The 14,531-nt window shown below is 55.9% G+C and overlaps 1 protein-coding gene across 2 annotated transcripts in view; it reads right to left on the reverse strand.

The window, feature by feature from the left end:
- The window catches only part of HERPUD2 (HERPUD family member 2), a 33,932-nt gene extending 21,520 nt beyond the window's left edge, over positions 1–12,412 (reverse strand). The window contains exons 1-4 of one of the 2 annotated variants that reach the window (XM_051978038.1): positions 11,945–12,412; positions 3,360–3,437; positions 2,004–2,117; positions 734–888 (exon numbers count right to left, since the gene is read on the reverse strand). In XM_051978038.1, the coding sequence (XP_051833998.1) occupies positions 734–888; positions 2,004–2,117; positions 3,360–3,437; positions 11,945–12,097 (500 nt within the window). In that variant the 5' untranslated portion in view covers positions 12,098–12,412. The remainder of the gene's footprint in view (positions 1–733; positions 889–2,003; positions 2,118–3,359; positions 3,438–11,944) is intronic. The other variant, XM_051978029.1, reaches the window with a different exon arrangement.
- Positions 12,413–14,531: the final 2,119 nt, after the last annotated feature.

Consider the following 14,531-nt stretch of genomic DNA (forward strand, 5'->3'; position numbering starts at 1 on the left):
GGAATATTATTGTTCTGTAAGAAACGATCAGGAGGATGATTTCAGAGCGGCCTGGGGAGATTCACATGAAGTGATGCTGAGGGAAGCGAGCAGAAGCAGGAGATCATCGTACATGGCAACAAGATTATGTTTTCATCAACTGTGATGGACTTGGCTCTTTTGAAGAATGAGGTGATTCGGGCCAATCCCACCAGCCTGTGATGGAGCGGGCCGTCTGCTCCCAGAGAAAGCACCGGAGGAACTAAATGTGGATCACAACGGAGCATTTTCACCTTTTGGTTATTTGTTTGTTCTCTCTCTCTCTTGTGTGGTCTGATTTTTCTTGTGCAGCATGATAAATATGGAAGCACGTATAGAAGAACTGCACATGTTTAACTATCTAGGACAGGAGAAGGGAAGAGGAGAGGGAGAAAAAACCTGAAGCCCCAAACCTTACAGGAATGAATCCTGACAACTATCATTGCATTTATTTGGAAAAAATAAAAAGTCATTAAAAAGTTTCATTTTACCCTCACAAAAATGAGGCCAACAGAAGAAGGGAGGAGACTTGCCAGGCTCATCTAGTCAGTAAGTGCCTGAGGCCGCACTCGAATGTAGAGCAAGTTGAGCTCAGCCCAGCTCTGGACACTGGAAGCCCCCGAGACCTCAAACGCTGGCGCCAGGAGGCTGGGTCAGCCTCTGACTGTCTCTCCCATCTCCTCCACATCTGCACTGAATTCCCCAAGCTACTTACCCTTGCACCACGTACGGGAACTGCAGGCTCTGCTCAGGATTGGCTGGTGCTTGCGGTGAGTTCCGGTACCTCGGGCCTTCAGAACCAGAACTGGCCGTGGCAGTCAGAGACTCCTGACTCGAAGATGGAGTTGATGATCCCGAATTATCTGAACTCTTAAAATACAATTTGAATTTTTTCAGGTAAATTGGTTTCATAGCAATCCAAGGGATCACAGCTCTACCTTCCCAGTATGAGCACAGCCCGTTCCCACAATTTTATCAGAGCGCTAAATATATTCAGACGGGCCTGCAGCGGATGCTGGGGCTGGGGAAGGAGCAAGGCTCCCACTGTGCAGACTTTCACTCAGAAGGGCTCTTGGAAACCAGCCCAATAAGGTTTGTCCCTGGGGTTGGACCCCAGTCAGGGAGACAGGGCATGAGCAAGGGAGAGACCTGGGCTGCTGCGTGCCCCAAGAGGGTCCAACCTCAAACTACAGGAAGCAGGGAAGGTCATGAGCAGCTCCTGGCACAGTTCTGGCAACAAGCCATTTGGAGAAGCTCTCAGGGAACAAGCCCCCTCCTTCTGTCAGACTGTCCATGTAAATTTGGCTTTAATCAGTCATTTTGGTGGCAGTCGCTGACCTGCTCTGAGTTACTCTGAAACAGCCTCAGCGCCACAATGCCGGAGGCCGCAGCGACCGCAGCCCAAGCTCCTCAGGACAGAGCTCCTTCCTGGGGAAGCCTGGCAGTGGGGGGCATTTCGGCCACTGCCGCGACCCAGAGAGCTCCTTTCTGGGGAAGTCTGGCCGACATGCTAGCCGGGTGTAGACGGGCAGGGTGAGCTTAAAAGGGAACCCCAGGCCCTGGCTCCCCTCCCCAAGTCGGCACGTACTAAGTGCAGCATTCAAGAAATGCCTGAAAATCAAATGCCCATCCTTAAACAAGAGCTCTCTCCCACTCCGCCTCGGGCATTTAAAAAGCATAACCTCCACACATCAGCCTGGCAGGCTCCCCCGGGGATCACCAGGTCAGTAAGCATTTGCTGAGCCCCCACACTCCACATGAAGACAGGATAAAAAAAAGGGTTCCTGGCAGACCCAGAGACAAGTACACGGGGAGTAAATGCTGAGAACTCTGGGGGCCAGTACTCCAGACTGACCAGAGAGAAGGGAAAAGGCCTCCCCCAGGAAATGGCCCTGAGAGCTCTGAGAAGGTTTTGGGGGTTTTCGGGGCTTAGGGCCTTTTTTCCCAGTCCTCCCTCGCCCCATCCCCACCAGGCCAACACTCACATAACTGCTGATGGAGGTCAAGGCTTCCTCGCTGCCTCTCCGGCTACTGGACTGTGGGGAGCTGGGAGGAGATCGAGAAGCACAGACTAGATGGACCATATGATAGTCATCTTGCTAAAATGAAATAAAGTGGAGATCACCAAGTAATCCTCGGCAGTCTGTGGTTTGAGAGGCGGCCGCCAGGCCAAAGCCCCGAGTGAGTGTTGCGAGGTGCTCACTCGGCCTCCGGGAGGGGCAAGTCTTGGGGCTGCTGCCCCCGGCTCCTCAGCATCTGAAGAGCATCTCAAACCCCGAGACCCTACAGTGGCACGGACGGGCCGGCAGCTCCACTGCAGCCGCCCGCTGGGCCAAGAGAAATCCGGGGGTTCGACATCACAAACACTTCCTCAAAAATCAAAAATCAAAGCTGATGTCATAACTGTCACCTTGGAGAGTCTGCACATCCCAATTATGCAAGCCATGCATGGAAACTACAATTGGGAAAGAAGTGCAAATGATTTCAGTTGGAAACGCACTCCCCGGGCCTTTCTGTGGGAGAGGGACGGGGGGTGGGAGAGGGAATCTGTTGCTGGGGGGATGGCAAGGCCAACGAATCTCGAGGTCTCGCCCAGGCCTGAGCCTCAGCGTCTGGCCATCCAGACATCATATGGGATCCAAGCTTATCCTGAGCCACAGAAATGCACTTCCCAAGGCAGGGGAAGGACACTGGCCCATGTGCTCCGAGGCAGCTCTCCTAACATTGGGGGATTGGCTGGGCTGACTGGCTTTGGGCATCCCTTCCAGCTTCAGAGCAGGGGTTCCTTCCCACAGAATCAGTACTACAGGCTGTGGGTGGCCACGGGAGCTCCTGGAGAACCTCAACCCGCAATTGCCCCTCCAACGCCAGAGTAGTCTATGGCTCCTCCACATAGTAATCTATCTCCAGCCCGTCAACTGTGGCACTGTTAAGGGTCAAATTCAAAAGTCTGATTCAGGTAATGGCTAAGGAGATTTTACTTCAATTTCTGCCTGTCTCCAGCACCTCTCATCGGCCCCCTGGAAAAGCCTGATGAGGTAATTTGGCTGGATCGGTGCCAGTTCATCAGCACCTCGCGTCCCCCACCCCCCCACCGGCTACACCCATTTCACAACTGGCTATCAGATGCACACCTTACTGACAAGTTAGCAAATTACCCTAACAGCTCCTTAGGACGGCTTCAGGAACGCTCCCCAGCCTCACCACATGTTCTAAGGAATAATTTCGAGTTCTTAGAAAGTGGGAAACGAAACGTTGGAAGCCAATTCCCTTTCCGAACACGGCCCCTTTCAAAAGGAAATGGAACGACAAACTTAGCAAACGGTGTTGGAAGACCTTACTTTTCTGAGAATATCTTTCAACTGCAGATGGTCAGGAAGCAGTCTGCCAGAGTATACCAGTCTTTGATCCTTTGTACGCTACAAGATGGGACAAAGAGAAGAATCCTAATTACACAACTGGGGGCAGCTTCCCGACTAAAGTTAAAAAACCCATTTACTCTCAAAGCATTAGAAAGCTGGCAGATACCAAGTACCCGAATTGGCTACACACACACACTCTCTCTCTCTCTCTCTCTCTCTCTCTCACACACACACACACACACACTCTCACACTCACACTCACTCACTCTCTCATTCTCTCTGATGAGAAAATGCTAACATAATTAGAGTCACAGAATAAAGCTGGGCAGGAAGTGCCCCACTGGGTTCAAAACATTCAGCCAGAGGGAAGCTAAACATTTGAAAGAATTTACTGAAAGACAGCGGTCAGGGCAGTGTTATGTCTTTCTGAACCACATTTGATGAATATTAACAGATAATAACAAAAGTGACAAGAACAGCAGCAGCCTACTATGGAGGACGGTCCCAAGGGCTTCTCTCCTCTGTTGCAACAATAACCCTGTGAGAGAAGTGCTATTACAGTTCCCATTTTTCAGATGAAGAAGGTGGTGCTGGAAGTCTGTGGGGAATGGGACCAACTGGTGTTCTGCCCTTAAAGTGTCCTCCCTTCCCAGGCTCCTTGAGTCTTAAGCAGTTCTGTGAGAAGGGGAAATAAAAGCTGCCCAGCCAATGGCTGTGCATAAAAAGGGGAGGCCTTTTACCCACACGGGGGAAGCAGGCCCACCACACCCAGATTTTATTTTTATTTTTTCTCAGAGTAAAACACTAGGCTGGGACATGAGCAGGAAAGAGTGGACCTGGTCAGGTTCGGAAACACGGGCCGGCCCAGAGTGTCCAGGGGGAAGGGGGGTGGGGGGGCAGAGTTGGTTCCCGTTTTCTCTATAACCTGGAGATTGGGGGAATGTGGACCTGGGCCAGACATGGAATTTACTGGGTGTGGCCCAGCGAGCCAAAGATTCCCATCCTATCTCATGAGCAAACATTCTTCCAAGTTATCAGCTTTCCCAGGGATCACCCTGCCCATCTTTACTTAGCATTTCAGAATTGAGTTTGGGCCCAGACTGGCTCAGAGTCACCATCTATAACAACCAATTCTGTTTTGGATCCAGAGGGGGGAAGGGCAAAGGCGGGAAAGGGTAAGGGGAGGGAGGGAAGGAGATGAACAGAGAGAAAAAGTAAGAGGCCGCCCTCTGCCTCATTTCTTCCCTGGCCTTCACCCCAGATGGGGCAGTTCCCTCAGTCAAAGTGAAGCCCTTAGCTTCCCTTCAAGGCCAACTCCCCACCCCCATCCAGGCCCATCTCCACTCTAGGTCTCTGTCCGGCTCTGGAGGAGGCAGGGAGACCGCTGACCTTGCCCAGCCCAGCTCACCTGTGTGCCATGGCATCCCTCCCCGCTTCCCACCAGCCATTGCTTGGCTCTACCTGAAACCCCCTCGGGCTCTGCGTTTCAGCCCGATGTAAGCCAGGCCCTGGCTAAGTGCTGGGATACAATGAAGGAGGATGGGTCTGTCCGCAAGGGACTGGCGACTAATGGGGGATCTGGCGCTTTTCTGGGGAGCAGAGCAGCCGGGCGGGCAAGGTGGGCACTCTGGGACGCTGCGCCCTCCTGTCCGAGGGCCAAAGGGAGGATTATGGAGAGCACCCTGGTCCCGAGGTCGCCATGACCGTCACATGAGACCTGCAGGGCCCCCAGCACCAGCGTGAACGCCGGCCCCCATCGAGGGCATCTCGCCTCCAGCTGGCTGCCTCCTTCCCACCAGCTCTCCAAGGCCCCATCAGGAGGAAGTGACTTATCCAAGGTCACACCATGTCGGGTGTCTGAAGCTGGATGTGGACTCGGCCTCCTGGCTCCACTGTGGGTCCCTGCCCTATTCTTCCATGTGCTCCCAAATGGGGAAACTGAGGCAGGTTAAGTGACTTGTTCGGAGTCACCCAATTCCTAAGTATGTGAGTCTGAGTTGGCAAGAAGGGGCTGCCTTTTCCTTCTCCCCTCCATCTGCCAAATAAATGCTGCTGCTGCGTGTTCCATGCTGATTTCTATCCCCCTGAGACCTCCTCCAACCTCTCCAAGCCTCCCCCACCTTTCCAAACCCCCGCTGGGCATCCCTGGGCATTTCAGCATCAGCCTGTCCAAAAGGGATTTCTTTCTCTTGCCCCCTAAAACTCACCCACTTCCCTCTAAAACTTGCCCTCTCCCCCCTAAAACTCGCCCTCCTCCCAACAGCTATTTCTGTGGCGAGTACCTGCATCTTCCCTCTCATCCATGTTCACAAGTTCCAAACCATGCGAGGTTCCCTCCTTCCTCAGTTTCTCCCCCTTCTCCACAACCCCAGAATCCTCACCGGCCGGAGCCCCACGTCCACACTCTCCCCCCTGCAGCTGCCAGGCGTCTGGGGGAGGTTCTGGGGGCTCCCCGCCGCCTTGGGGAGAGCTGGCCTTCCAAAGGCCCTCTGTCATCAGGCTCCCCGTCTTCAGGCAAATTGGCTGCTCTGCCTCTGCCAGAAAGTCCCTCCCTTTCTTAACCCCGGCTCAGGGGTCTCTCGTGCACCCCTAGATAACTTAGCAGCACACAGCTGCAAAGCCTCCTCTGGGTGCAAGATGATCCTACGGCTCAAGAGCAGGTTCTTGGGGGACTTCATCTGGGTCTCTGTACCCCCCAATTCACCCCGGGAGGCCCTGAGAAAGGCTTAGTGAACCCAATGAGAGACAGTGGGAGAGGGAGAAAAGTCTGCCAAAAGCCTGGAAGGAGACCCAGCGGGGCGGAAAGGGAAGGCAGAAAGAGCTCCAGCAGCAAGCCTGGTGGCAGAACCGCCGCATGTAGGCACCAGGGTTGGTGCAGACCCCGGATGGGGACAAAAGCCCTACAGCAAAGAAGCCCTCGCTGGGAAAGGCGCACAGAGCCCTCTCCAGCCCGGAGGAAGGCCCCGGGGCGTCTCTAAAACACAGCTCCGCAGAAGCTCGTGCTGAGGGTCTGCCAGCGTGTGCCCGGGAGCAGAGCCCCCACATCCTCCAAGGCTATTACTGGGTATGGCACTGGGCCTGTGGTCAGGAGGACCTGAATTCAAATCCAGCCTTTGACACAGCGTGACCCCGAACGACTCATTTCTCCTTGTTGCCTCAGTTCCCACACCTGTAAAATGAGCCAGAGATGGAAAGACAAACCAGTATCTTTGCCGGGAAAACCCCAGAGGGTCACCAAGAACTGGCCTGAAACAACTGAACTGCCACAAAACCAAAGGGTCCTCAGTCTGATTCAGCCTCTGCTTCCTCCTTGGAGAAAATGCCCAAAGGGCGACGCCTCACAACGCTGCCCATGGCAAAACCAGAAACCGCCGCCCCCCAGCCGCCCCTGCCGTGGCTCTGGCAGCCACTCACTGGGCCCCCCCGCGCTGGGAGCCCGCCACACGGCAGGGCCTCAGTGGTCTCTGCAGGGAACCCCCCTTCTCTAGGCAGAGGCTGCGCCCCCCGAGCTCCCCTTTCAGGCTGAAGGTCAACACAGGTTTTGGCCGTTCTCCCCATGTGTCGGCAGGAGGAGGAAGGCCCAGTCCCAAGCCTGGCTGGTCCTTCAGAATGCCGCTGGCCCCAACAAAGGGAGAAGTGGGTCAGAGCAGGGCTGGGAGGAGGAAGAGGAGGACTTCCAGGTGGACATTATGTGTTGGAGATGCCTGGAGGACATCTGGCTCCAAATGCCCAACGAGGAGCCGGGGACACTGTGGCCAAGTGGACGTGACGACGACTGCCGGACAGCCCTGGGCAGTCATCTAGAAACGATCGAGGGAGGAGGTCCTGGGACAGCACAGGAAGGAAAAACGTCCCGGGCAGGAACCTTGGAGAGCAAGACACAGAGGGGCACCAGCCAAGCCTGAGAACACATAGAAGGCAGACAGGGACAAGAGAGAGACAGAGACACAGAGAGAGGCGGAGAAAGAGACAAAAGGAGAGAAAGAGAAACAGACATAGAGAAAGGAGGAGACAGACAGAGACAAACAGAGACAGAGAGAGACAGAGAGAGACAGAGAGAGAGAGAGAGAGAGAGAGAGAGAGAGAAAGCACAGTATCATGAAATCCCAGGGAGGAAGCAGCATCCAGGAGAGCCTGGGCAACCCAGTGAGAAAGGCAGAGGAAGATAAGGACCCAAAAGAACACTTGAAAAATAAATGGTAACTCTGGGGGGGAGCGATGCAGTCAGAAGCGGGGCTGCACACAGCTGATAAGGCTCACAGACGAGAGGCTCCCGGCCCCGGAGGGAAGAAGAGGCAGACGGGGCCACAACAGCCCCCGCACGTGAGAACCGCCCAGCTGGAGGACGGGGCTTGTGGCGCCCAATAAAGAGAGATCAAAGGCCGGGTGTGGGTGTGTGGCTGAGGGAGTCACCCACACTCCCGGCGTCCCCACCAGCTCCCACAAACCTCCTTCTCCCAGATCACTTCAGGTCCGGCCCAAGGTCACCCTGGGGCCCCTCTCTCTGATGCAGCAACTATCAGAGACCTCAGCCCCAGCTAGACACGAGCCACCTCCTCATCCAAGCCTGAGATAAAGGAGAAAGCAGGTGTCAAGGAGGCTGAAGGAGAGAGCAGGGCAGGAGAGAGGCTCAGGGATCTAATCTTTTATTTTGTTGGGTTTTTGTTTAATACAATTTTATTTTCCAAACACATGTGAAGATACTTTCTAACATTGTAAGGTTCTGAGTTGCAAATCCTTTCTCTCTTCCCCACCCAACACAGCACATGCTACAGGATATTTGTCATGTTGTGCAAAAGGGGAAAAACCACAAGAAAGAAAAAGCAAGCAAAGAGGGAAAAAGGTGGAAACGCTGTGCTTCGATCACAGTCCTCTCCCTGGACGCAGGTGGCTCTCTCCATCGCAAGACCACTGGAATTGCCTCGAATCACTCATCGTTGAAAAGAGCCGCGTCCATCAGAGTTGATCATCACCGGATCTTGTTGCTGCCATATACACTGTCCTCCTGGTTCTGCTCATTTCACTCAGCATCAGTTCGTGTCTCTCCAGTTTTCCCACATCCCCTCCAACATCCATCATTATCTTCTCCTGTCACCTTAGCCAATCTGAGAGGTGGGAAGTGGTTCCTCAGTTGTCTTAATTCGCATTTCACTGATCAAAAGTGATTTAAAGCTTTTTTTCATATGACTAGACATGCTTTAATTTCTTCATCTGACAGTCATCTGTTCAGATCCTTTGGGGAATGACTTGTAGTCTCCTAAATTTGACTCAGTTCTCTATATATTTGAGAACTGAGGTTTTTACCAGAAGCACTGGTTGTAAAGTGTGGCCTAGCTTTCTGCTTGCCTTCTAACCTTTGCTGCATTGGTTTTGTTTGTGCAAAACCGTTTTAATTTGATGCACTCAAAATTAGCCATTTGTACTTTAGAACATTCTCGAGTTCTTCTTTGGCCATAAACGGCTCCTCTCTCCAGAGCTCTGACAAGCAGGCTATGCTCTGCTCAAGAAGGTCCACTTTCTGATGCAGCCTGGGCTGAGGTCCTCAGTGCAGGGGAAGGCCGAGGAGAGGAAGTCTGGAATGGGCTCCCCATGAAGGGCAGAGACCAGAGGGCAGTAAAGCCCTCCCTTGCCTCATGGTAGTGAGACTGCTCGGAGAAACGAGGGGGACAAATCTGTCCAGAACGCGGGCGGATGCCCACTTCCTCTCCTCACCCTCCAAGACCAAGGCTCTCTGAGGAGATGCTGGTGGGACAGCAGGGGGAGGCCCGCGGGACCAGAAGAACAGAAGAGGCAGAAGAGGCTTAGGCAAAGCGCAGCCAGGGGAACGTGGCACAAGCTATTAGGGTCAGATTTCTGATCGCAGACCTGGGGGGGATCTTGGCCTTCCCTCTGTGTTCCCTGAGGCTAGAGGTCGTCATCACTGGAACTGGGAGACCAAGATGTTGGAGGAAGCACCGGCATAAATGGTTGGGTCCCCTAAGCAGGGCACTGAGTGAGGGAAAGTCCAGAACTCCTGGCAGAAGGGTGGGCCGGGCCTGGAGGAGGCCCCAGACACTCCCCAGATGTGGGGCCCTTCTCAGCTCCTTCTACTGTGAAACCAGGGCTGTTCTGGGGATAAACCTTCCAGCGCCAGGCTACCAAGCAACCAGCCTCCGGGTTACGCCTGCACACGACCATCCCTGCCAGGCCCTGGTCTCAGCACGGGCCCCACCTGCACCTCAGAACCCCTTCAATACTAGTAATAACGATGGCAGGCACTGCGGCGCCAGGGTCAGGAAGACACCCACTTAACCCTGTTTGCCTCAGTTCCTTTATCTGTGATATGGAGAAGCTGGCAAACCAGTGCGACCAAGAAAACCCAAAGAGGGTCACCAAGCATCAGCATGACAACCGGCACGTCTACAGAACCTTTAAAGCTTGCCAAGGGCTTTACACACAGAAACACCTGACCCCGACAACCCTGAACCCTGTGAATTCTCCCTACTTTACAGATGAGGAAACTGAGGCCACAAGCCTGTTAAAGGACTTCCCCAGGGTCATTCCCACAGCTTATTAGCCTCCTCACAGCAGGCCTTTCCTGACCCCTCAGTTCAGGGAGCCCTGAAGTTGTCTCGTTATAAATTCTCCACTGATCAGACCGCCACACAATTGGTCTCCTCTGGGAGGGGGCCCACAGGCTTCCCACCTGGCCAAGGCCCTCAATGCCTGAGCCTGCCACTTCCCCCGAACGTGGCTATGACCTAACATCACACACTGACCCTCCTTGAGGGCTCAGCCAGTTCCATTCTTGTGTCTGAATCATGGGACCAGCCTGGGCCCGGCAGAGTCGGTGCTTAACAACTTCCTGACGTACTGAAGGGCCGAGACAGTCTCCAGGGAGAAACAAAAGGCCCTGGGTGCCAGGTGGCGGACGCCCTGCAGAGAGCCACCACGGGCAGGGGCAGACGGCGTCACGAATGGGGAAAAGCGCTAGACTGGCTGCCGGGGACTTGGGATCCCGGCTGGCCGCTAAGACTTGGTGCGGCCACTCGACTGCTCCGGGCCTCGAGTCTCCTCCCTGGAAAAAAGACTGAGTGGTCCCTTTCCTTCCCGCCCTAAATCGTGATTCAGAAAGGCCAAGTATTGAGAAGAAACAAGTGAGAAGCAAAGAGTAGAACCTGGCACTCATTATTAGGAAAATGCAAATCAAATTAAAAGAAGGGCAGCCCCTTGAAACCATTACATTGGGTAGAAAGGAAAATGGCAGTTCCTGGAAAGGAGGTGGGAAGACAGGCCCCCTGAGTACATGGGGGAGCAAGGGGCCGAGCCAAGCTTCTGAAAATCCCAGACTAAGCTCTGCCCATCCTTTAAGGCAGGGATAACTCTGCTAGGTCTATTTCTGCTCTGATGAGATTAAGGTGGGGTGGGTGGGGTGAAAAAACCGTTTTTGTACAAATATCGGTACTTGCTCTATTTATTGTGGCAAAGAACTAAAAACCAAGGGGCGTCTATCAAAGGGGGAAGGCTTAATTCTAAGGCACAAACAAAATGGAATATGGCTGAGTGAGAAGAATGAGAACAAGGGCAGATTCAGAGAAATGTGGCAAGAGTTGTGTGAACAGAGGCAGAGTGGAGAGCAGAACCCAACTCTCCGTACACTCCCTACGGCATAAGGGACAGGACTTTAAGCAGTGTCCCCATTCCAGGGGACAAAGGACTTTTCCTTTTCTGTTCCCGCTCTGGATGAAGAGGCCCTGGAGAGTAAGGGAGGGAGAGAAGCAAAACTACTTTTGTTTTCTCAAATCTTTAGCCACAAACAACGAAAGGAGGATTAAAAAAACAAACAAGTGGAGGGAAGAAAAACTACACGGAGACCAAGAAAACCAGGACAAGTTTTTCCAATGGGACTTGGAGGGCAGCTAGGAGGTCCAGTGGCCAGAACCTTGGCCCTGGAGTGCGCAGGACCACAATGCTGGTGCAGTCTCAGTTACCTACTAGTTGTATATTGGGCAACTCACTTAACCCTGACCACGTCCCCAAATGGAACAGAAAATGGGATGTAGAGTCCCAGGTCACGGGTAAGAACGAATCAGAGGCTGGACGAGGACGGAGTTAACAAGGGCTGGCGCTGCACCTGGGGCTTTCTGGGGACACCTGGCAAAGGCGGCCCTAGTTACAGTAACATTTCTGGATGCATAAAGTCAAACACTTAAAATAAATAAGGAGAAAATTACACGAAAATGCAATTACGCAAAAAACCCCTCTCAAAAGCACAAACTGGAGACCGAGAGTTAGGAATCCCTCACTAAAGCTGCTTCCAAATCTACATTCAAGGCTTTATAACTGAAGAAGCGGAAGAGACCCCCCCGAGAAGCAGCCCCTGGCCACTATGACCAACTTTCCAAGGGGGAAGTTGTCCCGAAGGCCAGAGCCCTTCGGGTGGGAGCAACCCCTTCTCGCCTCGCTGCTCTTGGCCCCGGCTCCGCGGGGAAACTGAGGCACGCCTCAAAAGCCGTCCGGAGCGATACCTGCCCCCACCCCCGACCCTGCACGTAGAGCCCGAGCCCACACCCGCCCCGACTCACGGGCTTGCCGGGGTACACGTCGGCCAGGTGCGCCTTGAGGCGGCCCACGCTCCACTGGTCCGGGCAGCGGATGGTCTGGTCGCCGTAGCGCTGGTTGGGCGTCTTAATGATCAGGGTCACGGGCGGCGTCTCGGACCCGCTCGGGCCCTCCATGGCGGCGGCCGAGGCCGGAGGCCGGGCCGGGCACGGCGGGCGGCAATTATTCCGAGTCCGGCTCGGTCACAAATCCATGGGCCGACGACGCGAGGCAGCGGCGGGCCATGGGCGGGCGGGGCCGCGGGGGCGGAATGGGACAATCCCCGCCAGCTCCGGCCCGGTCTCCGGCTCCGGCGGCCTGGGGGAGGGGAAGACCGGGAGGGACGGACAGGGGCGGGAGAGGGAAGAGGCCCCGGGCCCCGGCCCGGCCCTCGCCCCCGCCGGCCACGCAACAAGGCGACCACCGACGACGCGGGGGCCGGGCCGGGCCGGACCGAGCCTGCAGGGCTGGGCTGAGCTCAGGAGGAGCGGGGGGAGGGGGGTAGCGCGGCGGCCTTTCTGCCCTCCTCGTTCTGTCCGGGCCGTCCCAGCGGGGACACGGGGACGGAAGCCCGGCCCGGCCAAGAGACCGCGGCGGCGTCAGGAAGAGGTCGAGTCCGCGGGAACGGAAGCCCGGCCGGGCCAAGCAGCGGCGTCAGAACGAGGTCGGGCCCGCGGGGACGGAAGCCGGGCCGGGCCAGGCGGGGGCGGCGGCGCCCGTCGGGGAGGCCGTAGGCAGGTGGGCGGCTTACACCCGGAAAGTTGCCCGCAGCGTCGGTCACAACTCACAGGCGCCACCGCCGAGGCGCCGAGGCAGCGCGAGCGATTCACTCTGGGGGGGCCTGAGCCTCCTCCTCGCGGAAAACACCGGTTAGGCGGCCTCCAGTTCCCGGCTCCGCCTCCACCGCTGCAGCCCGGCTCCGCCCGGCGCTCTCGCGAAAGAGGGAGGGAGCTGGGCGGTGCCAAGGAGCGGAGGCAAAGCATCAGTGTTGCGCCTGCGCGAAGAGGAGAGGGCGGGGCATGGGGAAGGTGAGCAGCGGCCGCGACGTGCTCGCTCCCGCCCCTTGCGGGCCGGGGATGCGCTGGGGCGTCCACAGGGATGTAGCGGTATGCTTTCGGGGAGCGGAAGTACGTCAATTCAGGGAGGACTGAAACTCCGGAACTAGGTGCGGTCCCGCTCAGCCTTTTGGCGGAGAAAACGGAGGCTCGGCCGGGGCGTGTCTTCCGTGTGCGGAAGACTGGGGGCGAGGAAGTTGTCCTCTCGTATAGAAGGGGTAACCTCGGGGAAGGAGTGAGTTCAGGAGCCGGGGGATGCCCATCGTGGGGGCGTTCCCCAGGAAGGCGGCGTGCGTGGCCGCGAAGGGCCCTTTCCAGCTGCGGGCGCTGCCACTTTGTGGGGTGCTCCTGACCAAGGTCCATCCCGGGGGAAATCAGAGGAGGAGACTGAGGCAGGCAAGATAGCCCACTAGCTAGTGAAGAGTCAGGTGCAGGATTCGAACACAGAGCTCCCTCTCTGCAGCACCGGGCTGAGACTACAGCCTGGACAAGGCAAGTGGCAACAGGCCGGGGCTGAGGGAGGCAGAGCTCGAGCCTCTTCGGCTTTCCTTGTGTTGGACCACCTTTGTCCTTTTCTGAAAGTCTGTCTCCTCGTGCGCCGACCACCAGGCGTCGTTCCTTGGGTCCCTGGGCAAGATCCAGATTCCACAGGGATGCAGCTGAGCCCATGGCTGCTCTCAGTCCAAGCTGGGTCCCGGCCTACATCCTTTGCTCGTTTGGCTGTGGGCCGACTTGGGGGCTTTGCTGGAGGAAAGAATATAGTTTAGTGGCTTGGACAGGAGGGGGGCAAAGGTGAAAAGTCCAGCACGTTATTTTGTTCCACAAAAGCAGATCGAGAACGTGCATTGCAAGAGAGAATATGAACGTGAGAAGCAATTTTCCTCCAGGGGAACCATCCCTCAAGTAAATGAAAGAGCAGCATGGGGACTGGCATCATTTATTGGGTGCTTAGTGCCAGGGATGCCAGTGCAAACAAGGCCCTAGCTGTCCTCATAGGCGTCAGACCCCTGTGTTCCAGGCCCAACAAGCAAGCTGAGCCCCAAGCTTGGCCAGGTGACTTCTGGAGCCGCAGCAAAATGGCAGATGGCGGCACCTGATTATTGTGTTGCTTTGACCAGCGCCGGGTTCTCTGAGCTGGGGCAAGCACCGCCCACGTTCGGGTCACGAGGCCCCGCTGTGACTTAAACTTAGCACACTATTGCTGTTACCCCTTTGTCCGCCCTACAGCTCGCTGCAAAGCCCTTGCTCTAATGGGATTTGCCCACACTGACTGGGGGGAAGGGGGAGTGACCCCGTGTCTACTTTTCAGCTAGTTCTGGCCGCCTCTGTCCTTTCAGGTCGACCCTCGGAGGGCCCAGAAGCTCCTTCCGGGCGACCTAGGGAGAGAACTTCTGGCTTTGGGGGCAGGTGGGGAGCAGGAGGCCTGAGAGGAGGGGCAAGCTGAAAACTCACGCACGGCCGCTAGATGGCACCACGGTGCACAGGGCTCACGCACGGCCAGTAGGTGGCACCAAAA

Source organism: Antechinus flavipes, chromosome 1, assembly GCF_016432865.1.
Source record: "Antechinus flavipes isolate AdamAnt ecotype Samford, QLD, Australia chromosome 1, AdamAnt_v2, whole genome shotgun sequence".
NCBI classification, from domain to species: Eukaryota; Metazoa; Chordata; class Mammalia; order Dasyuromorphia; family Dasyuridae; genus Antechinus; species Antechinus flavipes.